A 27,029-nucleotide genomic window follows, 5' to 3' on the forward strand; every position below is an offset into this window, starting at 1 on the left:
CTGTAGCAACGAATCTTCCGTACGCCGCTCACCGCCATACCCATCCGCGGGAAAACTACCTCCACTAGCCGAGGAAGGCGGAGCCTCGGAGGGCACTCCCGCCACACAGCGCTGGCGGCGCCGCTGGGCTTCTTGAGAGTTGTAGTTTTAGTCACCCATCTATCTCCTTTGCTCAGGCAGTATGTTGTGAACCAGGAAACTACAACTCCCAGAGTGCGCCAAGGTAGCGAGCGCCCGCGGCAGTGACGATTGTGGCGGACAAGGCCCGAAGGGACTCTGCCTTGTGGAGTGGCGCTGCTGCTTGGGCCGGTGGCAGACTGCAGGCTGCTGGCGTCGCGGCTGAGGAGAACGGGCGAGTGGGTTCGACCTTTCCCGTTGTGGTGTCCGCAACGATGAGTGCTGCCAGGGAGTCCCATCCGCACGGGGTGAAGCGTTCAGCCTCCCCAGACGACGATGTAAATAACAATGGCGGAGTGGTGGAGGGTTGCGGCCTACCAAAGATTGGGATAGGCGGGGAAGGGTGGATGAAGACGGAGGAAGCGCTTGAGGTGACCTGAATGGGGAGGGCCGCGGGGAGGACCCAGAAGAATGGGAAATGTACTCTTTTCTTAATTAGGCTTGAACTGTTTGTAGTTCTACCCGCTAAGAGCCAGAGACCTGCATGGGAAGGGGAATCGAGGAAGAAAATTCTGAATGGTCGAGAAGTGAAAGAGCTTAGTCAAGTGTACGTGTTTACCCATTTGGGGGCTGTTGAAGCTTCTTTATGGATGTTTCTACTAGGAAATGGCAAGATCCTGCTGGTTTTAGGCTTAAAATCCTCCTGTGATAGTCGAGATGTTCGTGCAAATTTGGACAGATATTCTGGCCAGGATTATTTTTGCAACGTAATGGTAACAGTTAAAATTAACTGTACTATTAAGAGTAAACCAAGAAAGTACTGAACGGAAGAACTGTACCGGGGGAAGTGGCGCACAGTGCTGAGGCCTGAGACGTTGAGATGTAGAATCCAGTTTTGATGTCAAGTACTGCTCTTCTCCCTCCCCCCACAGTTGTCAGTTTAAGTAGCAGGACATTCATTCCTTGAAGTAAACTATTAAATATTTACTGCTGTGCCAGATGTTGGGAGTTCAAAGATGAATAACTATGGTGTTTATCCTGGGCCTTTTGTGTATTTGTACTAGTTCTTAGCGCGGTGTCATGGACACTGCAGTAACCAGTAAACGTAAAACTAGGTCCCTCGTACAATGGACGAATGCCATGGAAACGTAGACGGGGAAATTGGGGAGCGGGGGAAGGTGGAGAGGTTATTGATAAGGATGATGAAGGGAGGATAACTAGTTTACTTTCGATTATTTAAAGCGCTGTCAATTTCTGATTGTGTAGAGGTCTTTGTTTTCTGAAGTGCGGTTCAGTGCCTTTGGTAATATTTTACTTTGCGAAACATAAAAGACTCATTGAACTCTGTTGGTGCGTCAGTTGTAATAAATGAGATGACGTTAAGACCCATCCCTCGTTAGGTAAATGGTGGAGTTAGGTCCAGAATAGTAAGGCTCTTTACGGAAATTGATTTTAGCTCTGCAGAAAGATAAGTAATCAGTAAAGATTTGAGGATGAATAGTTATATAGTGAGATTTATTTGTGCCCACGGTTCCTCCCTACAACTGGCTTTGAGATATTTTCTTGTTAATATGGTAAGCCAGTTCTTATCAGAAATTTATCTAGGCTTTTTGAGTAACCTGAGTGCCGTTTTAAAAACCATTACGCTGTTTTCCTCCTGGTATTTAACTGTGACTTGATTGCTAGAATGTCAGGCACCTGTTTTGCTAGAATCAAAGAAATAATGTTTTATTTTGACAGAAAACTCTTGGCGTTATTAGGTAATTTAACAAAGTTAAAGTGATTAAATAATTAAATCTCTACAGTTTTTGATGAGGTCAGGTTAAACTACATGACCTTTAAGACCTTTTCCAATCCTATAAGCATTCCTTTTAATAGCGATGGTTACAGTTGCAGTTCAAAATTAGGTCCTCGGACCTTAACACATTATCTATAAATTTTGCTAATGCGTGCTGCAGTTCATGGGGTTGTAAAGTGTCGGACACGACTGAGCTGAATTCCATATTTTAGTGCAATACAGTAGTAACTTGTCCCTTGACAGTGATTTTTGAGTCAGTTTCTTTAATATTTTTATTTTTGTTGGTAATTGGGAGTTATCTTTAAGTGCTTGTGTTTTTAATATTTTAAGAATAATACATATTTAAAATTTTAAAATACGTGTCTAAGTTTAGAAAATAAAATGTAAGTGGTCAACAGTTTCTAATGTGCCTCTGCACTTAAAAGATTATCAGTTTTCTTTGTCCACTCACCTCATGTTTATTGGGGGTAACAAATCATGGAATCCAACTCTAGGAACATGCTGACAATTGTAGAAATAAATTCTGGGAGTTACTACAGTGTGTACTGAAGAGGAGGTAAATTGACTGCAGTTCTATAATAAGTGGATTAAGGATGAAACCAACTTAAAAATGGTTTCATTGGTTTGATTGGAGTGGAGAAATGAAAGCTGTCTTTTAGGAAGTAGGATGAATAGGGAGGTTGACTTTAGTAACTGGTGGAGAATCTCTAAGAATATATGGGCACCCATGTGCTTTTCAGAGTACAGCACTTGAGCAAGGTACTTTTGACTGTATGGGAAGACCTGGAAAGAAGAACTGGAAGGACTTCATGATTTTTTTTTAAATTAGAATTATAAATTGTAGATGATAGGGTTATTTATGTAAGGCATTGAAGATATTTGCTCTTTTAATAGGAAATTTGGGGAAGTTTTGCTTTTTTAGACAATTATTTTAAATTAATTCTACATATTTTATAACTGTAGTTCATAAACTACTTGTATATATCCTGTCTCATTTGATCATGTACAGAGTATGATGTGGAAAGAGCAGAGGATGGAAGCAAGTCATTTAGTCTCTTTGCCTCAGTGTCCTTATTTATTAAATGGTCGCTTGAGAGAATATAAATAAAAAGTGATCTGTAAGTTGTGAAACACTATGCAGTTCTCAGGTGTTGGTATTCTTAAGACAGCCTTTCAAAAAGACTCTTAGGGCAGATGGAGAATTAAAACTTAAAAGTTAAATATCAGGTTCACGGAACAAGTGTTTAGTGAGAATCAGAACTTAAGCTTCACTAATACTTTGTTTTTTGTTTTGGGTTTCTTTTACTTAACTATATTAAGCCAGAAATAGTTAAGAACTAACTAGTCTATGAAAAAATATGAGATGTTAGGTGGGAAGAAGTAAAGATTGGGAACTTAGATGGCCAGAATCAGAAGAGCATGCCACCAAAAGGAATTGAGAAGAACCATAAGTGGGTGTCCAATATGGGACAAATATTTCAACTCTCAATGCCCAGGAAGGATGACCATCATTGTTTTGCTGCTGCTGCTGCGTCACTTTAGTCGTGTCCGACTCTGTGTGACCCCAGAGACAGCAGCCCACCAGGCTCGTCTGTCCCTGGGATTCTCCGGGCAAGAACACTGGAGTGGGTTGCCATTTCCTTCTCCAATGCATGAAAGTGAAAAGTGAAAGTGAAGTCGCTCAGTCGTGTCCGACTTTTAGCGACCCCATGGGCTGCAGCCTACCAGGCTCCTCCGCCCATGGGATTTTCCAGGCAAGAGTACTGGTCATTTATGAATAATTTTCAGAAGAAAAGATTGTAAAAGTAATTTTATTAAAAATTGTAATAACTTAAATTCTAGAATTTAACCATAACCAAATTTTCTTTTTTTTTTTCACCTTATGTATCTGTGCATGCATACCCAAAATATTTAGCATTCTCTGAATATAGCTCCTTTGCTTTTTGCTTCTCTTCTTTTCACAGCTATTTGTAAGGCCTCCAAAGACAGCCATTTTGCTTTTTTGAATTTCTTTTCTATGGGCATGGTCTTGATCCCTATCTCCTATACAATGTCACAAACCTCCATCCATAGTTCATCAGGCACTCTATCAGATCCAGTCCCTTAAATCTATTTCTCACTTCCACTATATAATCATAAGGGATTTGATTTAGGTCATACCTGAATGGTCTAGTGGTTTTCCCTACTTTCTTCAATTTAAGTCTGAATTTGGCAATAAGGAGTTCATGATGTGAGCCACAGTCAGCTCCCGGTCTTGTTTTTGCTGACTGTATAGAGCTTCTCCATCTTTGGCTGCAAAGAATATAATCAATCTGATTTCATTGTTGACCATATGGTGATGTCCATGTGTAGTCTTCTCTTGTGTTGTTGGAAGAGGGTGTTTGCTATGGCCAGTGCATTCTCTTTGCCCTGCTTCATTCCGTACTCCAAGGCCAAATGTGCCTGTTACTCCAGGTGTTTCTTGACTTCCTACTTTTGCATTCCAGTTCCCTGTAATTAAAAGGACATCTTTTGGGGATGTTAGTTCTAAAAGGTCTTGTAGGTCTTCATAGAACTGTTCAACTTCAGTTTCTTCAGCGTTACTGGTTGAGGCATAGGCTCGGATTACCATGATATTGAATGGCTTGCCTTGGAAATGAACAGAGATCATTCTGTCGTTTTTGAGATTGCATCCAAGTACTGCATTTTGGACTCTCTTGTTGACCATGATGGCTACTCCATTTCTTCTAAGGGATTCCTGCCCCCAGTAGTAGGTATAATGGTCATCTGAGTTAAATTCACCCAGTCCAGTCCATTTTAGTTCTCTGATTCCTAGAATGTTGACATTCATTCTTGCCATCTCCTGTTTGACCACTTCCAATTTGCCTTGATTCATGGACCTGACATTCCAGGTTCTTATGTAATATTGCTCTTTACAGCATCGGACCTTGCTTCTATCACCAGTCACATCCACAGCTGGGTATTCTTTTTGCTTTGGCTCCATCCCTTCATTGTTTCTGGAGTTATTTCTCCACTGATCTCCAGTAGCATATTGGGCACCTACTGACCTGGGGAGTTTCTCTTTCAGTATCCTATCATTTTGCCTTTTCATACTGTTCATGGGGTTCTCAAGGCAAGACTACTGAAGTGGTTTGCCAATCCCTTCTCCAGTGGACCACATTCTGTCAGACCTCTCCATCATGACCCTCCTGTCTTGGATGGCCCCACACAGCATGGCTTAGTTTCATTGAGTTAGACAAGGCTGTGGTCCGTGTGATCAGATTGGCTAGTGGTCTGTGATTATGGTTTCAGTGTGTCTGCCCTCTGATGTAGAGTTCCAAAGAATAGCAAAGATCTGAATGCACAGTTCCAAAGAATAGCAAGGAGAGATAAGAAAGCCTTCCTTAGCGATCAATGCAAAGAAATAGAGGAAAACAACAGAATGGGAAAGACTAGAGATCTCTTCAAGAAAATTAGAGATACCAAGGGAACATTTCATGCAAAGATGAATGTGATAAAGGACAGAAATGGTATGGACCTAACAGAAGCAGAAGATATTAAGAAGAGGTGGCAAGAATATACAGAAAAACTATACAAAAAGGAGCTTCGTGACCTAGATAATCACAATGATGTGATCACTCACCTAGAGCCAGACATCCTGGAATGTGAAGTCAAGTGGGCCTTAGAAAGCATCATTGCGAACAAAGCTAGTGGAGGTGATGGAATTCCAGTTGAGCTATTCCAAATCCTGAAAGATGATGCTGTGAAATTGCTGCACTCAATATGCCAGCAAATTTGGAACACTCAGCAGTGGCCACAGGACTGGAAAAGGTCAGTTTTCATTCCAATCCCAAAGAAAGGCAATGCCAAAGAATGCTCAAACTACCGCACAATTGCACTCATCTCACACGCTACTAAAGTAATGCTCAAAATTCTCCAAGCCAGGCTTCAACAATATGTGAACCGTGAACTTCCAGATGTTCAAGCTGGTTTTAGAAAAGGCAGAGGAACCAGAGATCAAAGTGCCAACATCCTCTGGATCGTGGAAAAAGCAAGAGAGTTCCCGAAAAACATCTATTTCTGCTTTATTGACTATGCCAAAGCCTTTGACTGTGTGGGTCACAATAAACTGTGGAAAATTCTAAAAGAGATGGGAATTCCAGACCACCTGACCTGCCTCTTGAGAAACCTATATGCAGGTCAGGAAGCAGCAGTTAGAACTGGACATGGAACAACAGACTGGTTCCAAATAGGAAAAGGAGTACATCAAGGCTGTATATTGTCACCCTGCTTATTTAGCTTATATGCAGAGTACATCATGAGAAATGCTGGGCTGGAAGAAACACAAGCTGGAATCAAGATTGTCCAGAGAAATAATCAATAACCTCAGATGTGCAGATGACACCACCCTTATGGCAGAAAGTGAAGAGGAACTAAAAAGCCTCTTGATGAAAGTGAAAGAGGAGAGGGGAAAAAGTTGGCTTAAAGCTCAACATTCAGAAAACAAAGATCATGGCATCTGGTCCCATCACTTTGTGGGAAATAGATGGGGAAACAGTGGAAACAGCGTCAGATTTTATTTTTGGGGGGCTCCAAAATCACTGCAGATGGTGACTGCAGCCATGAAATAAAAAGATGCTTACTCCTTGGAAGGAAAGTTATGACCAACCTAGATAGTATTTTAAAAAGCAGAGATATTACTTTGCCAACAAAGGTCCGTCTAGTCGAGGCTATGGTTTTTCCAGTGGTCATGTATGGATGTGAGAGTTGGACTGTGAAGAAAGCTGAGTGCCGAAGAATTGATGCTTTTGAACTGTGGTGTTGGAGAAGACTCCTGAGAGTCCCTTGGACTGCAAGGAGATCCAACCAGTCCATTCTGAAGGAGATCAGCCCTGGCATTTCTTTGGAAGGAATGATGCTAAAGCTGAAATTCCAGTACTTTGGCCACCTCATGCGAAGAGTTGACTCATTGGAAAAGACTCTGATGCTGGGAGGGATTGAGGGCAGGATGAAAAGGAGACAACAGAGGATGAGATGGCTGGATGGCAGCACCGACTCGATGGACATGAGTTTGAGTGAACTTTGGGAGTTAGTGATGGACAGGGAGGCCTGGCGTGCTGCGATCATGGGGTCGCAAAGAGTCGGACACAACTGAGCGACTGAACTGAACTGAATATAGCTAACTGCATATCAGTTGTCATGTGCGAGACTGAAACATAATTTCAGATCTATTTATAAAAATCTTTATTTTTATTATTATTTTTATTATTATTTATTTATTATTATTTTTTATTATTAGTTTTATCTTTATTCATGCATTTGCATCATCAAAAAAGAAACCTGAAATTTTTTGAAACGCTTTCATTTCTCATAGTTTTGTGTAGAAAGGGGGGTTCCCTTCTTTGCTCTATAATTACACAGCATTTTCATTTTTAGATTATAAAGTCAACTGAAATGATCAGTGAATGCTTTCATTTCTGTATTCCTTCTAGTCACTAGCCCTTAATGTTTGTCCACTTACAAACTATATCAAATAAGTTTCGGTGTACAAATATCATAAAAGAGGAAATTAAATTGTTACATATCTCTCTAGAAAAAATGGGATGGTCCAGGCTGTTGTTACAATAATGCAAGATGAAGCCTGTTGAATGGCTTTCTAGATGAAAGTATCATATTTCTTTTTTTGTCTATTTTCTTTGTCTCGCGTTGACTTCCAGGTTGGAGAAAAATTCTGTCTCTCATTGCCTTCTGGGTTGGGGAAATCTACTATTTCATCATCCAAAAACTCATAGTTTTAGATTTTTGCAGTTAAGTTTGCCATTATCATTAGAGTGTGTACCCTACTTGTCATTTTGCATTCATATGCTGCTGCTGCTGCTAAGTCACTTCAGTCGTGTCTGACTCTGTGCAACCTCATAGACGGCAGCCCACCAGGCTCCCCCATCCCTGGGATTCTCTAGGCAAGAACACTGGAGTGGGTTGCCATTTCCTTCTCCAGTGCATGAAAGTGAAAAGTGAAAGTGAAGTCGCTCAGTCGTGTCTGACTCTTAGCAACCACATGGACTGCAGCCTACTAGGCTCCTTCATCCATGGGATTTTCTGGGCAAGAGTACTGGAGTGGGTTGCCCTTGCCTTCTCCAATTCATCTTCTAATTCATGTAATAGTTGTGAAATACCTCCTGTCAGTCTAGGTTTTTTTACTCAGTTGCCATTATGGGTAGAAATGTAAAATTTTCAACTGTGTCCAAAGAAAGCTAAAGCATACAACAGAGAGGTGATGTCTTCTTGAAAGATGATGCAATTCTTTGGACAACACAATGGGATAATTTTTCTTATTATTTTAGTCATTTTTAGCATAATTGGGAATGATTAATGAATTATAATGAAATAATTCTTACATTTGTTTCAAGTTGTAGGGAAAAATATTGCTAGGATTCCATAATATTTGTTAGATTTATATAAAGGTTCAATAGACCCATTTGATAATTACAAGATAGGATGAGTTTTGTTCTATTCTTTTTTTTAAAAAAATAGTAAACACTCTCTGTTCTTTGGAAGACCTTAAAGAATAAAAGTCCTAACATACCAGTCCTTAAGAAGTAACAGAAACTGTTCAAAAAAGAAACTAAAAGTGGGTCCAGTTGACTCTGAAGTTATACTGTTCTTTAGAATATTACTATAGCCAGTTTTTAACTTCAGTTAACAGCTGTGGCAGCCTTCTAGGTTCAAAGTATTAGGTACCCTTGGGTCCTGTAAGGCTCTAAGTAGCTCTCACAGTGTGGTCAACATCATCAGCCTCTCTTAAGAATTTGTTGGAAGTGCAATAAATCCTTGAGCTCCACCCCAGATGTATTAAATCTGAAATTCCTGAGGTATAGCCCAGCAGTCTGTGTTTTAACCAACCCTCTAGGTAATTCTTATAGGTGTAAACTTTTGAAACCCAGATCTCTGGCTTCAAAAGAATTAAAGGAGTTTGCCTTATGGTAACAGAAAAGAAGTATTTTTTAAATCGAATATAATACATATGGTTAACTTCCTAATCAAGAATGAGTCTAGTTTATAGTGAAAACTGATGGGAGTGGGAGGGTGGAAGAAACTTGGGATTTACTAGTAGACTCTTTCTAAGTTTTCTTAGTATTTATTATTACACAGAAAAGATTAACTGGTCTATTTCTTTTCCAGCTTGGATCTAGCAATTGGGAGGCAGCAGACTTAGGTAATGAAGAAAGAAAGCAAAAGTTCTTGAGACTTATGGGAGCAGGAAAGGTAAGCATCAGATAGAATACATTTTCATCTTTTCTGTGAAAATAATGCCCTTTTTGTGTATGTTAAGTGAGAAAGAATGAATGCACTCGGATTCCATCTTACTTTACATTTTAAGGTCTGCCTGGTTAGTTTTTTGTAACTGTAACTGACCTAATTGAGCTGCTTCTAGGATTCTCTGTGCCACTGGGTGATAGTGTTTAGAGATATATAGCGAAAAAAAATTGGTTTGAGTAGACTCCTGTGGAAGAAAGAAAAGGCAAAAGTTGTGATTTGCTATCTGTTAGCCTAATAATTTGATACTTCTGGGCAGACCATTTGATAGATCTTACAAAGAATAATCTTTCATATTTTATAGCTTGTCCAGCTCTTTAAGTAGTGGCCAAGGGAATAGCCTTTATCAAAAACTTGAATTCTGTCCTTTGCCTTTGTTTTTTTTATTCATATGAGAATCCATTCATGCATTTTACCAATGACTATTGACCGTCTCATACATGCCAAGCACTGTCCTAGGTCCTGGAGGAGCAGGGTGGGATCACACAGATCAGTAACACATGTTTGGAGTCATCATCTGCTGGAGGATACCAGATAATGACAATATAGAATTATAATTATTATGGAAGAGCTATGCACATGCTGCGAAATCAGCAGACAAGGGAAGCTAACTCTTGTTTAGCAGCACAAGAAAGCTTCCCAGAAATAGAATTGATCTGAATCTGAGAGGATTAAGAGTTAGCCAGACTAGAACAGTGGAGTTGGGCATATGGAAAGATCATGTAAGATGTTAGGACCTATACAAAGGAAGTGTTTGTATAATACTACATTAGTCCAGATTTCCAATAATTTGTGATTTGTCATAGAAAGTAGTCTGAAGTTTCTCTTGATTCATGTAAATAGATTTTCTAAGGATATATAAAGTAATAGTTTAGGAAGTATACTCAATCTAGTAGAATTAAATTTCTTTAAGTACCTTGAAATAACATCCTAACATAAAATGTATGAAATTTAACCACCAGTGGTCATTTATATCTCAGTAAAACAGGAGGGGGCAAGTAAGGTGGAGGACAGATTGAACAGTTTTTTTAGAAAAAGAAAAAATTTGGCTACTGATAAATGGGTATAGCATACATTAAATTCTTTGATAGCAAAGATTATAACTGATCTTTCAGTCACAGGGTGCCATCATCTTAGAATAACTTGGTGCCATTGTATATATTCAAATCTTGTTACATATTTTCTGCAATCTAAAGGAGCCATCTGCTTAATTATTGATTTGCTTTTGTGCTAATAATATGTAGGGCAATAAGCATTAATGCTTGAAGCTTTTCGGGAGTATCGTCTGGGTATGGAGAATGTGGCATGATTCCACAATAGGATGATTTGTTATCTATATCTTCACACTTGATTGGTTAAGATTGCTTTGCAGAGTCAAATTTTAATGAACAGTTTTGCTGTTATTGTTGAGTTGCTAAGTCATGTCTGACTCTTTTGCAACCCCATGGTCTGTAGCCCCCCAGGCTCCTCTGTCCATGGGATTTTGCAGGCAAGAATACTGGAGTGGGTTACCATTCCCTTCTCCAGGGGATCTTCCTGACCTAGGGATTGAACCCAAGTCTCTTGAAAGGGCAGGCAAATGCCTTACCACTGAGCTACTAATTTTAGTGAACAATATTTTTTTCAGTTGGTATTTTTTTTTTAATTGAAGTATAGTTGATTTACAGTTTTGTATTAGTTTCATATATACAGCAGAGTGATTCAGTTATGCATCTGTGTCTGTTTTTCAGATTCTTTTTCATTATAGTTTATTACAAGATCCTGAATATAGTTCCCTGTGCTATATATGTATAGTAGGACCTTATTGTTTGTCTATTTTATATATAAGAGTTTGTGTCTAAAATTCCAGATTTATCCCTCCCACCTGTCTTGCCCTTTGGTAACCATAAATTTGTTTTCTATGTCTGTAAGTCTGGTTTCTGTTTTGTAAATAAATTCGTTATATATTTTTTTAGATTTTACATGTGATATAATATTTGTTTTTGTCTGACTTCATTTATTATGATAATATCTAGATCCATCCATGTTGCTGTGAATGGCATTATCCATTCTTTTATTGCTGAGCAGTATTCTAGTGTGTGTGTGTGTGTGTGTGTGTATATATAATTCCATTATATATGTATGCATGTATACACACCACATCTTCTTTATCCATTCACCTAAATGATGGACATTTAGGTTGCTTCCATGACTTGGCTATTGTAAATGCTGCTGCTATGAACATTGGGGTGTTTATATCTTTTTGAGGTAGTTGTATATATGCCCAGGAATGGGATTTATGAATCATATGGTAACTATTTCTAGTTTTTAAAGGAACGTCCATACTGTTCTCCATTTACATTCCTACCAACATCATAGGAGGGATCCTTTTTCTCTTCATCCCCTCCAGCAGTGTGAGGTGATACCCCCTTGCCGGAGTCCAGCTCCAGCAGCCAGGGATTCAACCTGAAGAGATGAACGGTGTCCGCGATGAGACAGCCTCTCAGTTTTCTTGGACTGCCTATTTATTTCAAGTTTAAGATTTTATTTTATACTTTTACAAAAGCATTAGGTCAGAGGTTTGACATTTTCAGTTCCCCCTCACCCAGATTTATTATGTCTATAAATCATTATTGCTCTTCAAACAGAGTTCCTGCTTCAGTGATTGTCTGGGAATCAGCCTTACCATCTATTATCTACTTCCTCTAATGTGTCCTATAGTTAACTTGTTTTTACATTGTAACTCATGCTACATTCCTCAGTTTACTACTTATCTTCCTAAATCCTGTTTGCCCCTAACATCCTGAGCTCACTATCTCTTAAAAAGGCTATAGTGTCTCTAAAAATTCCTAACTTCTATAAGGTATAGTAAAATATGCTAACTTTACAACATTCCTTAAATCTTTAACTTCTATTTTAATTATTTCTAAGCCCTAAATTCAGTAAACTCCTTTGCCATGAACAGTTTCCTCACAAATAGGCTTCAGATAGCAATCCCTCCCATGGCCTCAAGCTGTGGCCTATGTGCTTATCCTGGAACACTCTTTTGTAAAAGTCCTTAAACAAATGTCAATGATTAACTTTATGAATTATTCTCTGAGCAATGCTGCAGAAGGCTTTGTGCCTTCTCATGCTCCTCTCAAGAACAATAAGCACCTTAATATTCCTTTTCAGTCAACTCAGCCGAGGAGAGGAAAAAACAAGTCAGAATTACAAGGCCTAACTCCTTCATTCCGGGTCCGTGCCTGCAGAATGAGGAGAAGGGGCTGGGGCAGTGCCTCCATTTTGTCAGTAATGCCTAACATGGCTCCTGACACCCCCTTATAGTTTTGATTGAAGTTTCTATAATAATTAGTGATGTTGAGCATTGTTTCATGTGTCTTTTGGCCATCTCTATGTCTTCTTGGAGAAATGTCTGTTTAGATATTCTGCCTGTATTTTGATTGGGTCAGGATTTTCTTTTGATATTGACCTATAGGAGCTATTTGTACATTTTGGAAATTAATGTGTTGGTGGTCTCATCATTTGCAAACATTTTCTCCCATTCCATAGATTGTTTTTTCATTTTGCTTATGGTTTCCTTTGCTGTGCAAAAGCTTTTAAGTTCAAGTTTTTTTAGGTCCCATTTGTTTATTTTTGTTTTATTTCCATTACTCTAAGAGACAGGTGAAATAAATAGTGCTGCAGTTTACTTGTATCTTTAATCCTGTTCAAGTTTATATTTGAATACAGGGTTAGAGAATGTACTAATTTCATTCATATACATGTAGCTGTCCAGTTTTCCAAGCACCACTTATTGAAGAGACTGTTTCTCTGTTGTATATTCTTGCCTTTTTTATCATAGATTAATTGACTATAAGTATATGGGATTATTCCTGGGCTTTTGATCCTGTTCCATTGATCTATGTATGTTTTTGTGCCAGTTCCATACAGTTTTGACTACTGTGACTGTGTAGAATAGTCTGAAATGAGGGTGTGATTCCTCTGACTATTCTTCCTCAAAATTGTTTTGGCTCTTTGGGGCCACAGAAATTTTAAAATTATTTGTTCTAGTTCTTTGAAAAATGCCATTGGTGATTTGATAGGGATTGCATTAAATTGACAGATGGCTTTGGGACCTATGGTCACTAACAATATGGATTCTTCCAATTCAAGAATACTTTCCATTTGTTTCTGTTGTCTTCAGTTTCTTCTGTTAGCATCTTTTAGGCTTCTCAATACAGTTCTTTTGCATGTTTGGGTAGGTTTATTCCTTCATATTTTATTCTTTCTGATGTGATGGTAAGTGGAATTGTTTCCTTAATTTCTCTTTCTGATAGTTCATTGTTAATGTATAGAAATGCAGCCAATTTCTATATATTAATTTTGTAGTCTGCAACTTTACCCAGTTCATTGATGAACTCTAGTAGTTTTCTGCTGGTGTCTTTAGGATTTCCTATATATGGTATCATATTATCTGCAAACAGTGACAGTTTTACTTCTTCCTTTCTAATTTGGATTCCTTTTATTTATTTTTATTGTCTGATAGCTGTGGCTAGGATTCCCAATACTATGCTGAATAAAAGTGGCAAAAGTGGGTATCCTTGTCTTGTTCCTGATCTTAGGGGGAATGATTTCAAGTTTTCACCTTTGAGTGTCATGTTAGCTGTAGGTTTGTCATATATGGCCTTTATTATGTTGAGGCAGATTCCCTCTGTGCCCACTTTCTGAAGAGTTTTTATCATAAATGTATGCTGAGTTTTAGCAAAAGTTTTTTGTTCATCTACTGAGATTGTCAGTTGAAAAAAATGCACAACGTAACAGTTGAGAATTATTTTATTCAGCTGATTTTCTGAGTACTTAAGCCCAGAAGGCAGCCTCTCGGATTGCTCTGAGCAACTGCTCCAAAGAGGTAAGGGAGGAGCCAGCTTTGCAGCAAAAACAAGATTAGTTGGAACATCAAAAGATTACTGTTAACTAGGGAAAAAATATGTTAAGTTAGTGAATTTAACACTTCATAGGGAAGGTACAAGAGTCTGGACTCATTGAAGTCATTCTTTTGATAGGCATCTTAAGTGTTTAGGGCCAGTATCCTGCTTTTCTACATTCTGAATCTCTACCGGGAGCAAAGTGGTGAATGCAGTGGCTGCTAGCTTGATGGCTACAGTGCCCTTTGTTTACTGACATGGCTACATTTTTCATTCATAGTTCTTTCCTCTTGATTGAAATTCAGCCAACATTTGAGAGGCCCTTTGTGACCAATTTTGTCCAACAGTGCTAGGGAGTCTCGTGTGTGAGTTTAAGATTAACTGTCCCTTTGAAGCATCCCAGAGTTAGTAGGAGCTCAGGAGAACTTTAGAGTTTGATGTTTGGGAAGTGTGAGTGTGAGATTAACTGTCTTAAGACCTTTGCCATCATTAGTTTTTTGGAGACCTGGTTACACATTGGGTAATGCAATAGATAATCTTATAAACTAGACAGGATAATTAATATAGTTGATAACATTAATAAGGTCATAGTATGGCAGAGAAAGAGTAAAATTAATGTTTTATTTTTGTTTATAAAGGAATACTTGATCAACTTGTAGATCATTATTTCATTCAGTCCCATATAATACCTGTTGATCTAGATACAGTCATCAGGTTTTACATGAGAGTTTTGTCATTTCTTACATGTTTCAGTGATGTGATCTAAAAGTTACCAGAAACTTACATTTTTTTTAAAAGTTCTTTTTATGAATCTTCTTGAAGATCTTCATTTTATAAAAGCATTAGAGTAAAACAATGGCTGTTCATAAATGACAGAACTTAAAATGGCATGGTTAAAGAACTGACTACAATGTAGTTGACAAGGAACTTGGGTATTTCTGTGAACATAAAACATTTTAAGACAATAAGTAGAATTATAATGATAACATTATACCAGAGCATCTCAGATTTTTTAGTAATTTCATGTAAATTTTGGAATATCTATTAATGGCATCCATACAGTGTAACATAAGGTTCATCTCTAATTACATGACAATGCTTCTCAAGTAATTTAACATACCTGATAAGCCTAATTAGTTTGACATTGCTCGCTGAGGTGTCTTGGTCCCTTTGAAGCATCCCAGAGTTAGTAGGAGCTCAGGAGAACTTTAGAGTTTGATGTTTGGGAAGTCTGTCCATACTGTCAACACTTGATCAAATAGGATCATAGGTCATTCTGAAACAATACTTAAACACAGTGACAAAAGATTTCAAAGCAAATATAGATCACCCACAGGCAAAGAAACTCACATGATCTGTTGTCAAAGCAGTTTTCTAAGAAGACTTTATTCTTTCAACAGAGAGAAGAAACAAATCCAGTCATGTACCAGCCTACTTTTAATAGCAAAATCCATTTATGTAATTCAATCTAATTTTAGTCAGTCCTGACCACGTACAAAATTCTTTTCTCAAAGTTCCTTTTCCACAAACCTTCCATCACATATTATTTTGTCTATTCTCTCATCTACAACTAACCACTTCTAGGAAAGAGTTACTTTCTTTTCTCTTATCAAAATGCAAATCTAATCCTCAGACCTTCATTTGTTCTTAACACACATCTTACTTTTCTAGCATACTGGACTGTTTTTCTTTATTATTTGTAGTAGCTTTAATTTTGTATTAAATTAAAAACTTTTTCTAGTGAATACTAAGAAGTAAGCAATTATGAACTGTCTTTTACGTAGCATTCTGTATATTGGTGAACATAAATACCAGTTTTTATAAACTTTCATCTCAATTCTGTCAACTTTTACACCTCTGACTCTAATTTTTATTAGGACTCAGTCAGCAAGTCTTGGTCTTACAGGGAGTCCTAGAAGCTTTCCTTTCTTTCATCCTCCAACCATTTTATCTATTTGTATAAAAGTCTCTGGGGTCCTCAGTGAGGGATTGAGCCAAGTGACTCAGGCCCTTTTCTCAATCTTTGAAGCTGATAAATTGGCCCATTTCCCCAAGTAATTGTTGATCAGGATCTCAGTGCAATTTTCTTCCACTCTTTAAATACATACATAAATACATATATATATATATGTATATGTATATTAAATAGAGCAGACCTGCTTGAGGTCTTTTATTGCTGGGGACCAGCACTTTGGGGCGAGGATCCCTTTGACACATTGAACCTTAGGTAATGTTGTTTGAGAATCTTTTGTTTTAATCCCTTTGACATATTTATCCCATTTAAAATAATCATTTATCTAAACATTTCTTTATCTGTTTGGGATAAGTTCCTTTAAAATTTTTACCTTGTTGGGAAATAGTCTCTAGACTTTGTTTTTTTTCTTATTTTTCCGTTAATCAACCTAATTAATATTAATTATTCTAATGCTTTTATTGGCATCTGTAAGATCCATTAAGGGGAAGCAGAAACCAAAATAAGATTTCCCAAACTAGTTTTTTGGGTTTGTTAAACTAAGGGTGTTCTTAGGGTTAACCATTATATACTGTTTTTTCCCCATCTTTTAATTTTTTTTCCCATAGGTATCAAGAAAACACGTATTTATAATGTTTAGTCACTGAGTCATGTCTGGCTCTTTTGCAACCCCATGGACTGTAGCCTGCCAAGCTCCTTAGTCCACAAGATTTCCAAGGCAAGAATACAGGAGTGGATTCTTCAGGGGATCTTTCCAACCCAGGGATCAAACCCACATCTCCTGCATTGGCAGGTGGATTCTTTACCACTGAGCCACCAGGGAATCCTGTTTATAATAAGAGCTCTCTAAAAATTTAGATATTTAGAAGTTTCTCCAATTTAAAGGATTGATCATCTGGTTGTTAGTGAGATGTATTTTAATAGCGACTTAAACCGATAACACAAGAGGGTTCTCCACAAGAGAGTGGGAATGATGCCACCTAAACAGATCCAGAAAGTTTATTCTCAGAAATAAGTCTAAGAAAGTAAAGGCCTTCACTAAACAAGCTGATGCAGTGAAGGTTAAGAATGCAAAAAGCCCCTGTGAGTTGGTAAATGCAGACAAAAAACTGCTCAGGATCTCAGTCTATTTGGCAGCTAAACGTGCACCATTTGTGTACCTTTTGGATGACAGACCAAGTGCTCAAAACACACACACACCTAAAGAAAAGGCCTGAAGATCAGGTAAAACATTTATATCTCAAAGACACAGAAGAAAAAATGAATGAAAATCCCCCTAGAAGGGCTTTTGTTTTTTAACATCAGAATTCTGTTTTTTTTCAAGCTGACTTTTTCTAACTTAGGTGCATATACAATAAATGAGTTCCATTTAGTCGTTTTCAGGGCAAGACTCCTTAATTTACTTGCAGGTATAAGTTCTGTATGTACATGAATCTGGCTGGAGTATTAGTTGGAGGTTGGCTTTCTGACACTCCTCATTTCTCTGAGTAAGTCTGTTTCCTATTTTAAAGTTGAATTTCTCTCACATTTACTACTGCACTTTTATCCCAACAGATTCTTATTAAGGTAGCCAATTTGAGGAAAACATCAATCAGGTCAGCCTCTTAACCCAACCATTCAACCAAGACCGCTTAGTATGTTTTCAGTTGAGGAAATCCCAATGTCTTTCCATTGAGTTCCCCAGTGTCTTTCAGGTAGGGGGCACTTTCTCTCAGGGTCTTTCATCTGGGCTCCCTTAGTACCTTTCAACTAGAGGGAGCCACTGTCTTTCAACTGGGGAGCCAGGTACCAGTTAGATACCACCAAATATAACTCATCATCATCAGGAACTGGGAGAAACTCACCCAGAGAGACTCACTTATCCAAATTCATCTGCACTCTGTGAGGAGACAGATGAGCACAACAGGTCTCTGTTGGTATCAAGGCCTCAGTTCCTCATAGCGTTCAGACAAAAGAGGGGCGTTTTCTCTGTGTCCCTTCCTGGTTACCAAAACTGTCCACTGGAAAAAATACACAACCCAAAAGTTGAGAACTATGTTTTATTTGGCAGATTTTCTGTGGACTTAAGTCAGCCTCTCATATTGCTCTGAATAACTGCTCCAAAGAGGTAAGGGACATATAGACATTTTTGCAACAAAAACTATGGATAGTCGAAACATCAAAAGATTACTGTTCATTAAAGAAACTAAGGAAAACCAGACATGTCAAGTTAATGAATTTAATGCTTTTCAGGGAACATTTAATGGGAAGATATGAGTTTGGACTCACTGAAATCATTCCTCTGATACGCACCTTAGATACCTAGGGCCAGTATCCTGCTTTTCTCCATCCCAAATCCCCTCAGGGTGCACAATTGGGGGTGGCTGCTGATTTGATGGTCAAAATATCCTTTATTTTTTGATGTGGCAGGCCACATCTTTCATTCACAAGAGGATCATGTAGTTTTTTATTCTTCAATTAATGTGGCATATCACACTGATTGATTTGTAGATATTGAAAAATCCATGCATTGTTGGGATAAATCCTGTTAGATCATGTTGCCTGATCTTTTTAGTGTATTATTGTATTCAGTTTGCTAGTATTTTGTTGACGGTTTTTGCTTCTATGTTCATCAGTGATACTGGCCAGAAATTTTCTGTTTGTGTGTTATCTTTGCTTGGTTTTGGTATCAGGGTGATGGTGGCTTCACAGAATGACTTCGGGAAATTTCCCTCCTCTTTAATCTTTTGGAAGAGTTTGAGAAGGAGCAGAATAAGTTCTTTGATGTTTATTAGAATTCCTCAGAAGCCATCAGTTCCTGGATTTTTGTTTGTAGTGAGTTTTTTAAGTTACAGATTCTATTTCACTTCCAGTGTCCAGTCTGTTGAAATTTTTATGTTTCTCCTTGATTCAATTTTGGTGTGTTGTATGTTTCTAGAAACTTGTCCATTTTTTCTAGGTTGTCCAGTTTGTTGGTATATAATTGTTGATAGTATTCTCTTAAGGTTTTTACTTCTGCTGTTTCATTTCTTATTTTATTTGGGTCGTCTCCTTTCTTCTTGGTGAGCCTGGCCAGAGGTTTGTTGATTCTGTTTACTCTTTCAAAAATACCCAGCTCTTGGTTGATTTTTATTTTTCCCCCATTTTTAAAAAGCCTCTATTTTCTCTTTGAAAGTGAAAAAGTGAAATTGTTAGACTCAGTCATGTCTGTCTCTTTGCAACCCCATGGACTGCAGCCCACCAGGCTCCTCTGCCCATGGAATTCTCTAGGCAAGAAAACTGGAGTGGGTAGCCATTCCCTTCTCCAGGGGACCTTCCCAGTCCAGGGATTGAACCTGGGTCTTATTGCAAGGACTTCCCTGGTGGCTCAGATGGTAAAGCGTCTGCCTACAATGAGGGAGACCTGGGTTCAATCCCTGGGTCAGGAAGATCCTCTAGAGAAGGAAATGGCAACCCACTCCAGTACTCTTGCCTGGAAAATCCCATGGACAGAGGAGCATAGTAGGCTCCTACAGTCCACGGGGTTGCAAAGAGTCAGACACGACTGAGCGACTTCACTCTCTTATTGCATTGCAAGCAGATTCTTTACCATCTGAGGGACCGGGGAAGCCCTGTTCCCTCTTTCATCTTTTATTATTTACCCTCTTCTTCTGACTTCGGGTTTTGTTTTCGTCACTCCAAATCTTTGTTGTGACGAGACAAAGAACCAAGGAACATAGACTCGCGTGACATTTTTCTAAATATTTTAGGTGGTAGGTTAACTTATTTGAGATTTATCTTTTTAAGGAAGGCCTATATTGCTATCAACTTCTTACTTAGGACTGCTTTTGCTGTATCCCACAGATTTTGTATAGCCATGTTTTCATTTGCTTTAAGATATTTTAAAATTTTCTCTTTGATCTCATCATTGACACCTTGCTTTTTTTAATACCATGTTGTTTAGTCCCCATATAATTGTTTTTTTCTTGTTTCTCTTTCTGTCATTGATTTCTAGTTTCATGCCATTGTGGTCAGAAAAGACCCTTGAAATAATTTTTATCCTCTTAAATTAGTTAAGGCTTGTTCTGTTTCCTAGTATGTCGTCTACCCCAGAGAATGTTCCATGTTCACTTGGAAAGAATGTGTATTCTGATTTTTTGGATGTTATGGCCTATAAGTATCAATTGAGTCTTAAGTGTTCTGTTGTGTTACTTAGGATCTGTTGTGTTATTTAGGATCTGATTTTGTGTAAGATCTGTCCACTGATATAAAGTCTCCTATTGTATTCCCATCAGTTCTTCCCTATGTCTGTTAGTATTTTATTTTTATTCATTTATGTGCTCCTATATTGGGTGTGTATATGTTAACAACTGTAATAGCCTTTTCTTGTATTGATCCTGTTATTATTTTGTAGTACCTTTGTCTTTATGGACTTTGTCTTAAAGTCTGTTTTTTTCTGATATGGGTATTGCTACCCCCGCTTTCTTGTCATTTCTATTTCCATGAAATATCTTTTCCATCCTCTCAATTTCAAATGTGTGTGTCCTTCACCCTAAAGAGTCTCTTGTAGGCAGCATTATGGTAGTATCCTCTTGGTTTAGTCCAATCTGTACTCTTGATTGTATTTCAGTACATTTGTATTTAAGGTAGTTGTTGATAGATATTTGTTGCCATTTCAAACCTTCTTTTCCAGTTGAGAATGTATTTCTCTTTGTTCCTTTCTTTTTGTTTGTCCTATTGTGCTTTGATAGTTTTTTTTTGTGTTACGTTTGAGTTCTCTTGTTTTTTTGTGAACTTTTTGTATGTTTTTGTTTTATAGTTACCCTGTTTTTCAAGGTTTTTTTAAAATAAAATTTCTTATAGCAAAAATTACATATTTCAGATTTATTAGTGAAAAAACTAAACAAACAATTTGGACAAGTACCTTAATATTTATGGGTTTAAACATTTTCATACTTAAGAAATGTGAAAATGCTTTCTGCCAGGTTACCCGCCAAATCGCATATGAGGAAAGAAATGTACTAGGTTACATTTACATTGATTGTACCCTCGGCATGAGTTTTAAAGAAAATACTGTGAACACTGCCAGTCTGAAGCAGCCTCAACTTGTTGCCTAGGACAGAGTTAAGGATATAAATATGAGTATTGTTAGTCTTTCCTATTTTTCAAATGGTTTTAACTCATTATTCTATCTCATTGCTTTGGACTGGTAGTCATAGGTTCAAGCACATTCCAGTAACAATCTACATTTTCTAACTTCTCTCCCCCATATTTTATGATTTTGATGTCTGTCTTCTTTTATATCTTCCTGTTAAATAAGCCTTTTGCTATTCATCTTAATTATCATTGCTTTCACAAAAATTTTTTTAAAAACTATGGTACTGGCTTACTTAAGTGATTGGTTTTCCGATTGTGATTGTCTCTTTCCTATAGGTTTTTGCTGCATTTCTACTTAGAGAAGACTTTTAAATATTTCTTTTAGAATAGGTTTTGTATTGCTGTATTCTTTTAGTTTTTGCTTGTCTGCAAAATTCTTTCTCTTCTTCTAAATAACAGTCTTGCTGTGTAGAGTATCCTAGGTTGTAGGATTTTTAGGACTTTGAATTTGTCTTGCTGCTCCCTTCTGTCCTGCAGCATTTCTGTAGAGGAGTCAGCTGATAGACTTATGAGGTTTTCCTTGTAAGTAAACTCTTTTGACTGCCTTTTTTGACTGTGCCACACAGCTTGTGGGATCCTAATTCTCTGACCAGGAATCAAACCCTGGCCCCCTGCAGTGGAAATATGGAATCCTATCCACTGGGCTGCCAGGGAACTCCTACTTGCTGCCTTTAGAATTCCCACTTTAACTCTGGCCATTTTAATTATAATGTCGCAGTATAGGTCTGTTGGGTTCATCTTGTTTGGTACTCTCTTGTGTTTCTTGTACCTGGATATCTGTTTCCTTTTGGTTTGGGGAGTTCTCAGCTATCATTTCTTCAAATGCATTTTCAGTCCCCTTTTCTGTTTCTTCTGGGATCTCTGTTATATGTAGATTGACTAGCTCTGTTTTATACCACAGATCTCATATATTGCTTTCATTTTTTTTTTTTCCACTTGTCGTTTTGTCTGCTGTTCTGATTGGGTGATTTCCATTATTCTGTCTTCCAAATCATTTATTTATTCTTCTGCATTGTTTAGCTCGCTGTTTATTGCCTTTAGCTCAGGTTTTGTCACAGTAGGTGCTTTCTAATTTTAATTGGCTTCTCTTTATAGTTTCTAGTTACAATGATCTGCATTTTTGTTGATAGCCTTTTTTAACTCCTTTATTATTTTTATCATCTTTTTGAACTTGGGGTCTAGTATACTGGAGAGATGTTTCATTGCACGTCCAGGGGATTTCTCATTTTAATTGGGAACAATTCCTGGCTTCTTCATTTTACTTATGTTTCTCTATAATTTTAGGAGAAACAGTTTTTTGCTATGGTCTTAAAGGGTTGTATTTATGTGGAAATATCCCTGTATAGCCCATGAGTCTAATATTTTTGGTGTGAAGGCTGTTCTTAGTATGGATAATTGCTGCATCTTTCTTCAGTGTATGCTTGCTGTCATTTCCTTGTTGTAGGGGTTATAATTGGTGTTCAGGATGTAATCTGGCCTCAGGTGATGTGAGTTTCTGTGATTCCTTTAATCTGGCCTCAGGTGGTCTCTTGGAGAGCTTCTCTGGTTCCTTTAATCTGGAATGAGGAATGCTATCATCTTATATTTGTTTATGGGGTTTAGTTCTGTAAAGAACTCTGAGATTCTGTTACTTGTATTTCTCAAGGTGGAACTGAGACCCTGCCCAAAGGCTACACTATTGTTTCTTGACTGCTCCTCACTCTGCATCCCCTCCCTTCTCTGTTTAGCCTCTATTTGAATCTGCCCTTTGGAACTCAAGGAAGGTCACGGAGGCTGGAGTCTCTTCCCTACAAGCAAGAAATGAGGGACACAGAAAGGTTTCTGTGCCCAGGAGCCCCACAGGCTCCTGTTTGGTTTCAAAACTCAGTATAAACCATAAAGAATGGATTGGAAATGATAAATTGAGACTAATTATGTAAGCTAATGAGTTGGTAACTTTGAGTTAGATTTATCTTTATGTTGTATAGAACTAGATTGTTTTAAATTCTGTGCTTTTTCATAGTGTGAAAGAGAGTGTTTTTTGTAGTCAGAAGTAACGAGCTAGCTGTTTGTGGTCTGTTGCTAAGTAGTAATGATTCTTATTTTTTATATTTCTATCATTTTGTTCATTATCTTTATTTAGCTAAATAATCTGATTTGCTTTTTCTTCATGATATATACCTGAGACATAGTTCAGTTCAGTTCAGTCGCTCAGTCGTGTCCGACTCTTTGCGACTCCATGAATCGCAGCACGCCAGGCCTCCCTGTCCATCACCAACTCCCGGAGTTCACCCAGACTCACGTCCATCGAGTCAGTGATGCCATCCAGCCATCTCATCCTCTGTCATCCCCTTCTCCTCCTGCCCCCAATCCCTTCCAGCATCAGAGTCTTTTCCAGTGAGTCAACTCTTCGCATGAGGTGGCCAAAGTACTGGAGTTTCAGCTTTAGCATCATTCCTTCCAAAGAAATCCCAGGGCTGATCTTCAGAATGGACTGGTTGGATCTCCTTGCAGTCCAAGGGACTCTCAAGAGTCTTCTCCAACACACTTCAAAAGCATCAAAACCTGAGACATGTTTAAATGTAAAAAATGTTTAAATTGATCCAATTTTCTAGTTATCTGTCTTGTTTAAAACCTACATACTTTCTATACCCATCCTCTGCTTGGTTTATTGTAATGACACTGCCTTCAGACATAACTATAATTTACTTATTGATTTTGTTTCCCCTCCCCATCCCTATCCATGCAAGAATGTAAGTTCAGCATCAGGCACATGGGCAATAATTATGTTAAATCTGTGGTTTCAAATTCTAATACATTTCCTTCTTCTTACAGAAAGAACATACTGGTCGTCTTGTTATAGGAGATCACAAATCCACATCTCACTTCCGCACAGGTAAGAAGGTAAAATATGATTGAAGTGGAGGTGCTAAAGTTGGAATGTGAAATACTTGCATATATTTTGGCATATTCTAACTTTTGTGTATAATTGTTGATTAGTTCTGATGAGTAACATGTTGGAAATAGATGTTGTATATGTAAACATGTTACATACATCATGTAACAGTATATACTCTGATGAAGGATTTGAAAGAGTTTACATTAATATGATATTCTAACCAAGAAACTGACTTGTTTCTGTTTTCATTTTTACCAATTTACAACATGTAGTATTTTAATTGTAGTGAGGTTTTATGCCTCATCTTGCCAATTGTAGTTTCTAGAGTTTACATATATTTTGTATACTATTTACTGTACAGTGTTAATAGTTGGCATATTATACTGGTTTTTAGTTTATTCACTAAGTTTTGCTCTGAGATCTTTGAAGAGCATAAACTCATTGGAAAACCTGAAGAAATGAGTTTTTCTTTTAATTTTTTTGGGGGGGATTTAAATTAAAAACTGAAAATGAATTAGAATTTGGATTTGAATTCAGTCTGCTGAAAAATTTTCTCCCATTTAATATTGACCCTGATCTTGGACATTATTAATAATAGGGCACAGTACCCCATATACATTTAAGAAAACCTTTACTTACATCTTTTGAATTAACTTTATGCTGACCTAGATTATGTAGCATATTTTAGAAATTAATAGGCATTTTATTTTTCTGGTGTTGAACAATTACTTCAAATTAATCTGCATTGCTACAAAAGGCTCAAGAGTCTGAACTTCGGCAGAATGGAAATGTATTTAACTGTTGCACTTATTCTTTTAAAATATGAAGTTATATTCTTGTATTTACAAATTAAAATGCCATGTACAGAAAGCTCCAGTGGTATTGGTAATATTTTAGTCCTTGGGTGGTAAGTTTATAGATGGTTGTTTAATATTTTGCTTCCTAACTTACATGCAACAGAGTATATGTTAAAATATGTCACCTGATATATTGGTTCAGTACAGTGATACACAAAGAAAGGCATATGGAGAGCCAATTCCAAGGTCATTTTATTTAGCCATTTTCTGAACAGAATTATGTGCCTTTTCATTATTTGTGTTCAAAGACAGAAGCTGTTGTTTGTTGGAGGTGTTTTTCTATGACTAGGAGGAAACTTTCACTTTCAGGAGAACCATTATTAGACTATATTAACTAAAACATGATACCCAAAGTTCTTAGTAATTAATATTTACAGTATCTAAACTTCAGGCAGTTCTGAGAATTCCTTATCTGGTTTAAATTATTACATGGAAAAAATTTTCATCTTTAATAAAACAGCTTCTAGTTTTAGTAGTTACTAAAGAAGTAAGTTATTTTATCTGTTAGGTAAACTACGTATGGTATATAAACCCAGTCACAAAATTCACTGTAAAATTACTCAGAGAAATCAGCCCTAAATATAATAGCATCTGTATTATGGGTTTTTTGTGTAATCAAATATTTTTATTAATTTGACTGAAACATAATCAAAGTACACTGGACATACAGGGGAAGAAGACAAGAAAATTAATGAAGAACTGGAGTCTCAATATCAACAAAGTATGGACAGTAAATTATCAGGAAGATATCGACGACATTGTGGACTTGGCTTCAGTGAGGTAGTAATTAACATATTTTCATTAAGTGGAAAGATAATTCCAATTTGATATCACTTATTTCTGTTAAATTACTGTAGCAACCAAGAATCCTATGTAGAAACCTCTCTTTATATAGTTACTTAAAATATTTTTATATGCCAAACTAGGTCTTTGTAGATAATGAGAAGAGATACTGAGAGTTTTTGAAATGTTTTTTGATACTAGCTTAATGTACATTCTGCTTAGAGAATCATTAGGGCACATTTTAGGTAGGCATGGACAATGTACTCACAAGTTAGATGAAATATTTCCTGTAAATACTCATTAGGAGAGTTTTCTCAGTTGTTTCCTATGTCACCTTGTTCCATATAACTACTGGTTCATTACTCCAAAATAATGTAATATGCAAAACATTGGTAACTGTTTTCAGCATTCCCATGAATCAGTGGTTAACTTGCCTTATTCTTAAAAAAAGTATTGTTTCCATTAGGAAGACAATGTTAATTTCAAACTAGGGAGGGAAGGAAAGGTGGTGGTCTTCAGAGCCCTTTCTTAAGCAAAAATCCTACTCAAGTACCAGTTTATGAAACAGCTGGAGACGCCTGAGCCCTCAGCTCTTCCCTAGGCAGCCTCTGTTCTTAAACTATTGATTTAATGGCTAGGGAGTGAGACAAAAATGAGAGTCTGCTCCAGTTTTTGTACTGGATACTTTTAACAGGCTGTTGGTTGATGTTTGTAGGTAGATGATCATGATGGGGAAGGTGATGTGGCTGGAGATGACGATGATGATGATTCACCTGATCCTGAAAGTCCAGATGACTCTGAAAGTGATTCAGAGTCAGAGAAGGAAGAATCTACTGAAGAGCTCCAAGCTGCTGAGCACCCTGATGAAGTGGAGGATTCCAAAAACAAAAAAGATGCAAAAAGCAACTATAAGATGATGTTTGTTAAATCCAGTGGCTCATAACTCCCCAACACTTAGTCTTTGTATTAAAAGTAAGCCTTATTGTTATAATGCACAGTGGAGGACTGCTGATAGAGCACAGACCTTTGTATTATAATTTTTAAAAAGGCCCTTTTAAATAATTACAAAGAGTGTTTGCTTTCAGATGCCATGGGTTACACTTTTATGGGCATGACTATAACCATTTTTGTAAAGAGTAAGAGTTGTATAAAATAAGAAATAAATACAATACTCAACTTCTTTTCATGTTAGCATCATCAACAATCTCTAATATCACTTTTTTACCCCTTCAGATACAGTTATGGGGGAAACAGTATTTTTTGTGTGGTAGCTGTTTATCTTTTTTTGTTTCTTCATGTTTTTCTTTTATAAAAGTTTTATCTGGTA

General features: G+C 37.3%; 1 protein-coding gene across 1 annotated transcript; it reads left to right on the top strand.

The window, feature by feature from the left end:
* The first annotated feature begins 231 nt into the window (after positions 1-231).
* Positions 232-27,029, top strand: C15H11orf58 (chromosome 15 C11orf58 homolog). Its single transcript, XM_005896780.3, has 5 exons — positions 232-455; positions 9,077-9,160; positions 23,999-24,059; positions 25,590-25,699; positions 26,418-27,029. Exons 1-5 carry the CDS (start codon positions 393-395, stop codon positions 26,643-26,645), a joined length of 546 nt encoding a protein of 181 aa, XP_005896842.1. The 5' UTR covers positions 232-392; the 3' UTR covers positions 26,646-27,029.

This window comes from Bos mutus, chromosome 15, assembly GCF_027580195.1.
Source record: "Bos mutus isolate GX-2022 chromosome 15, NWIPB_WYAK_1.1, whole genome shotgun sequence".
In the NCBI taxonomy this organism is placed as follows: Eukaryota; Metazoa; Chordata; class Mammalia; order Artiodactyla; family Bovidae; genus Bos; species Bos mutus.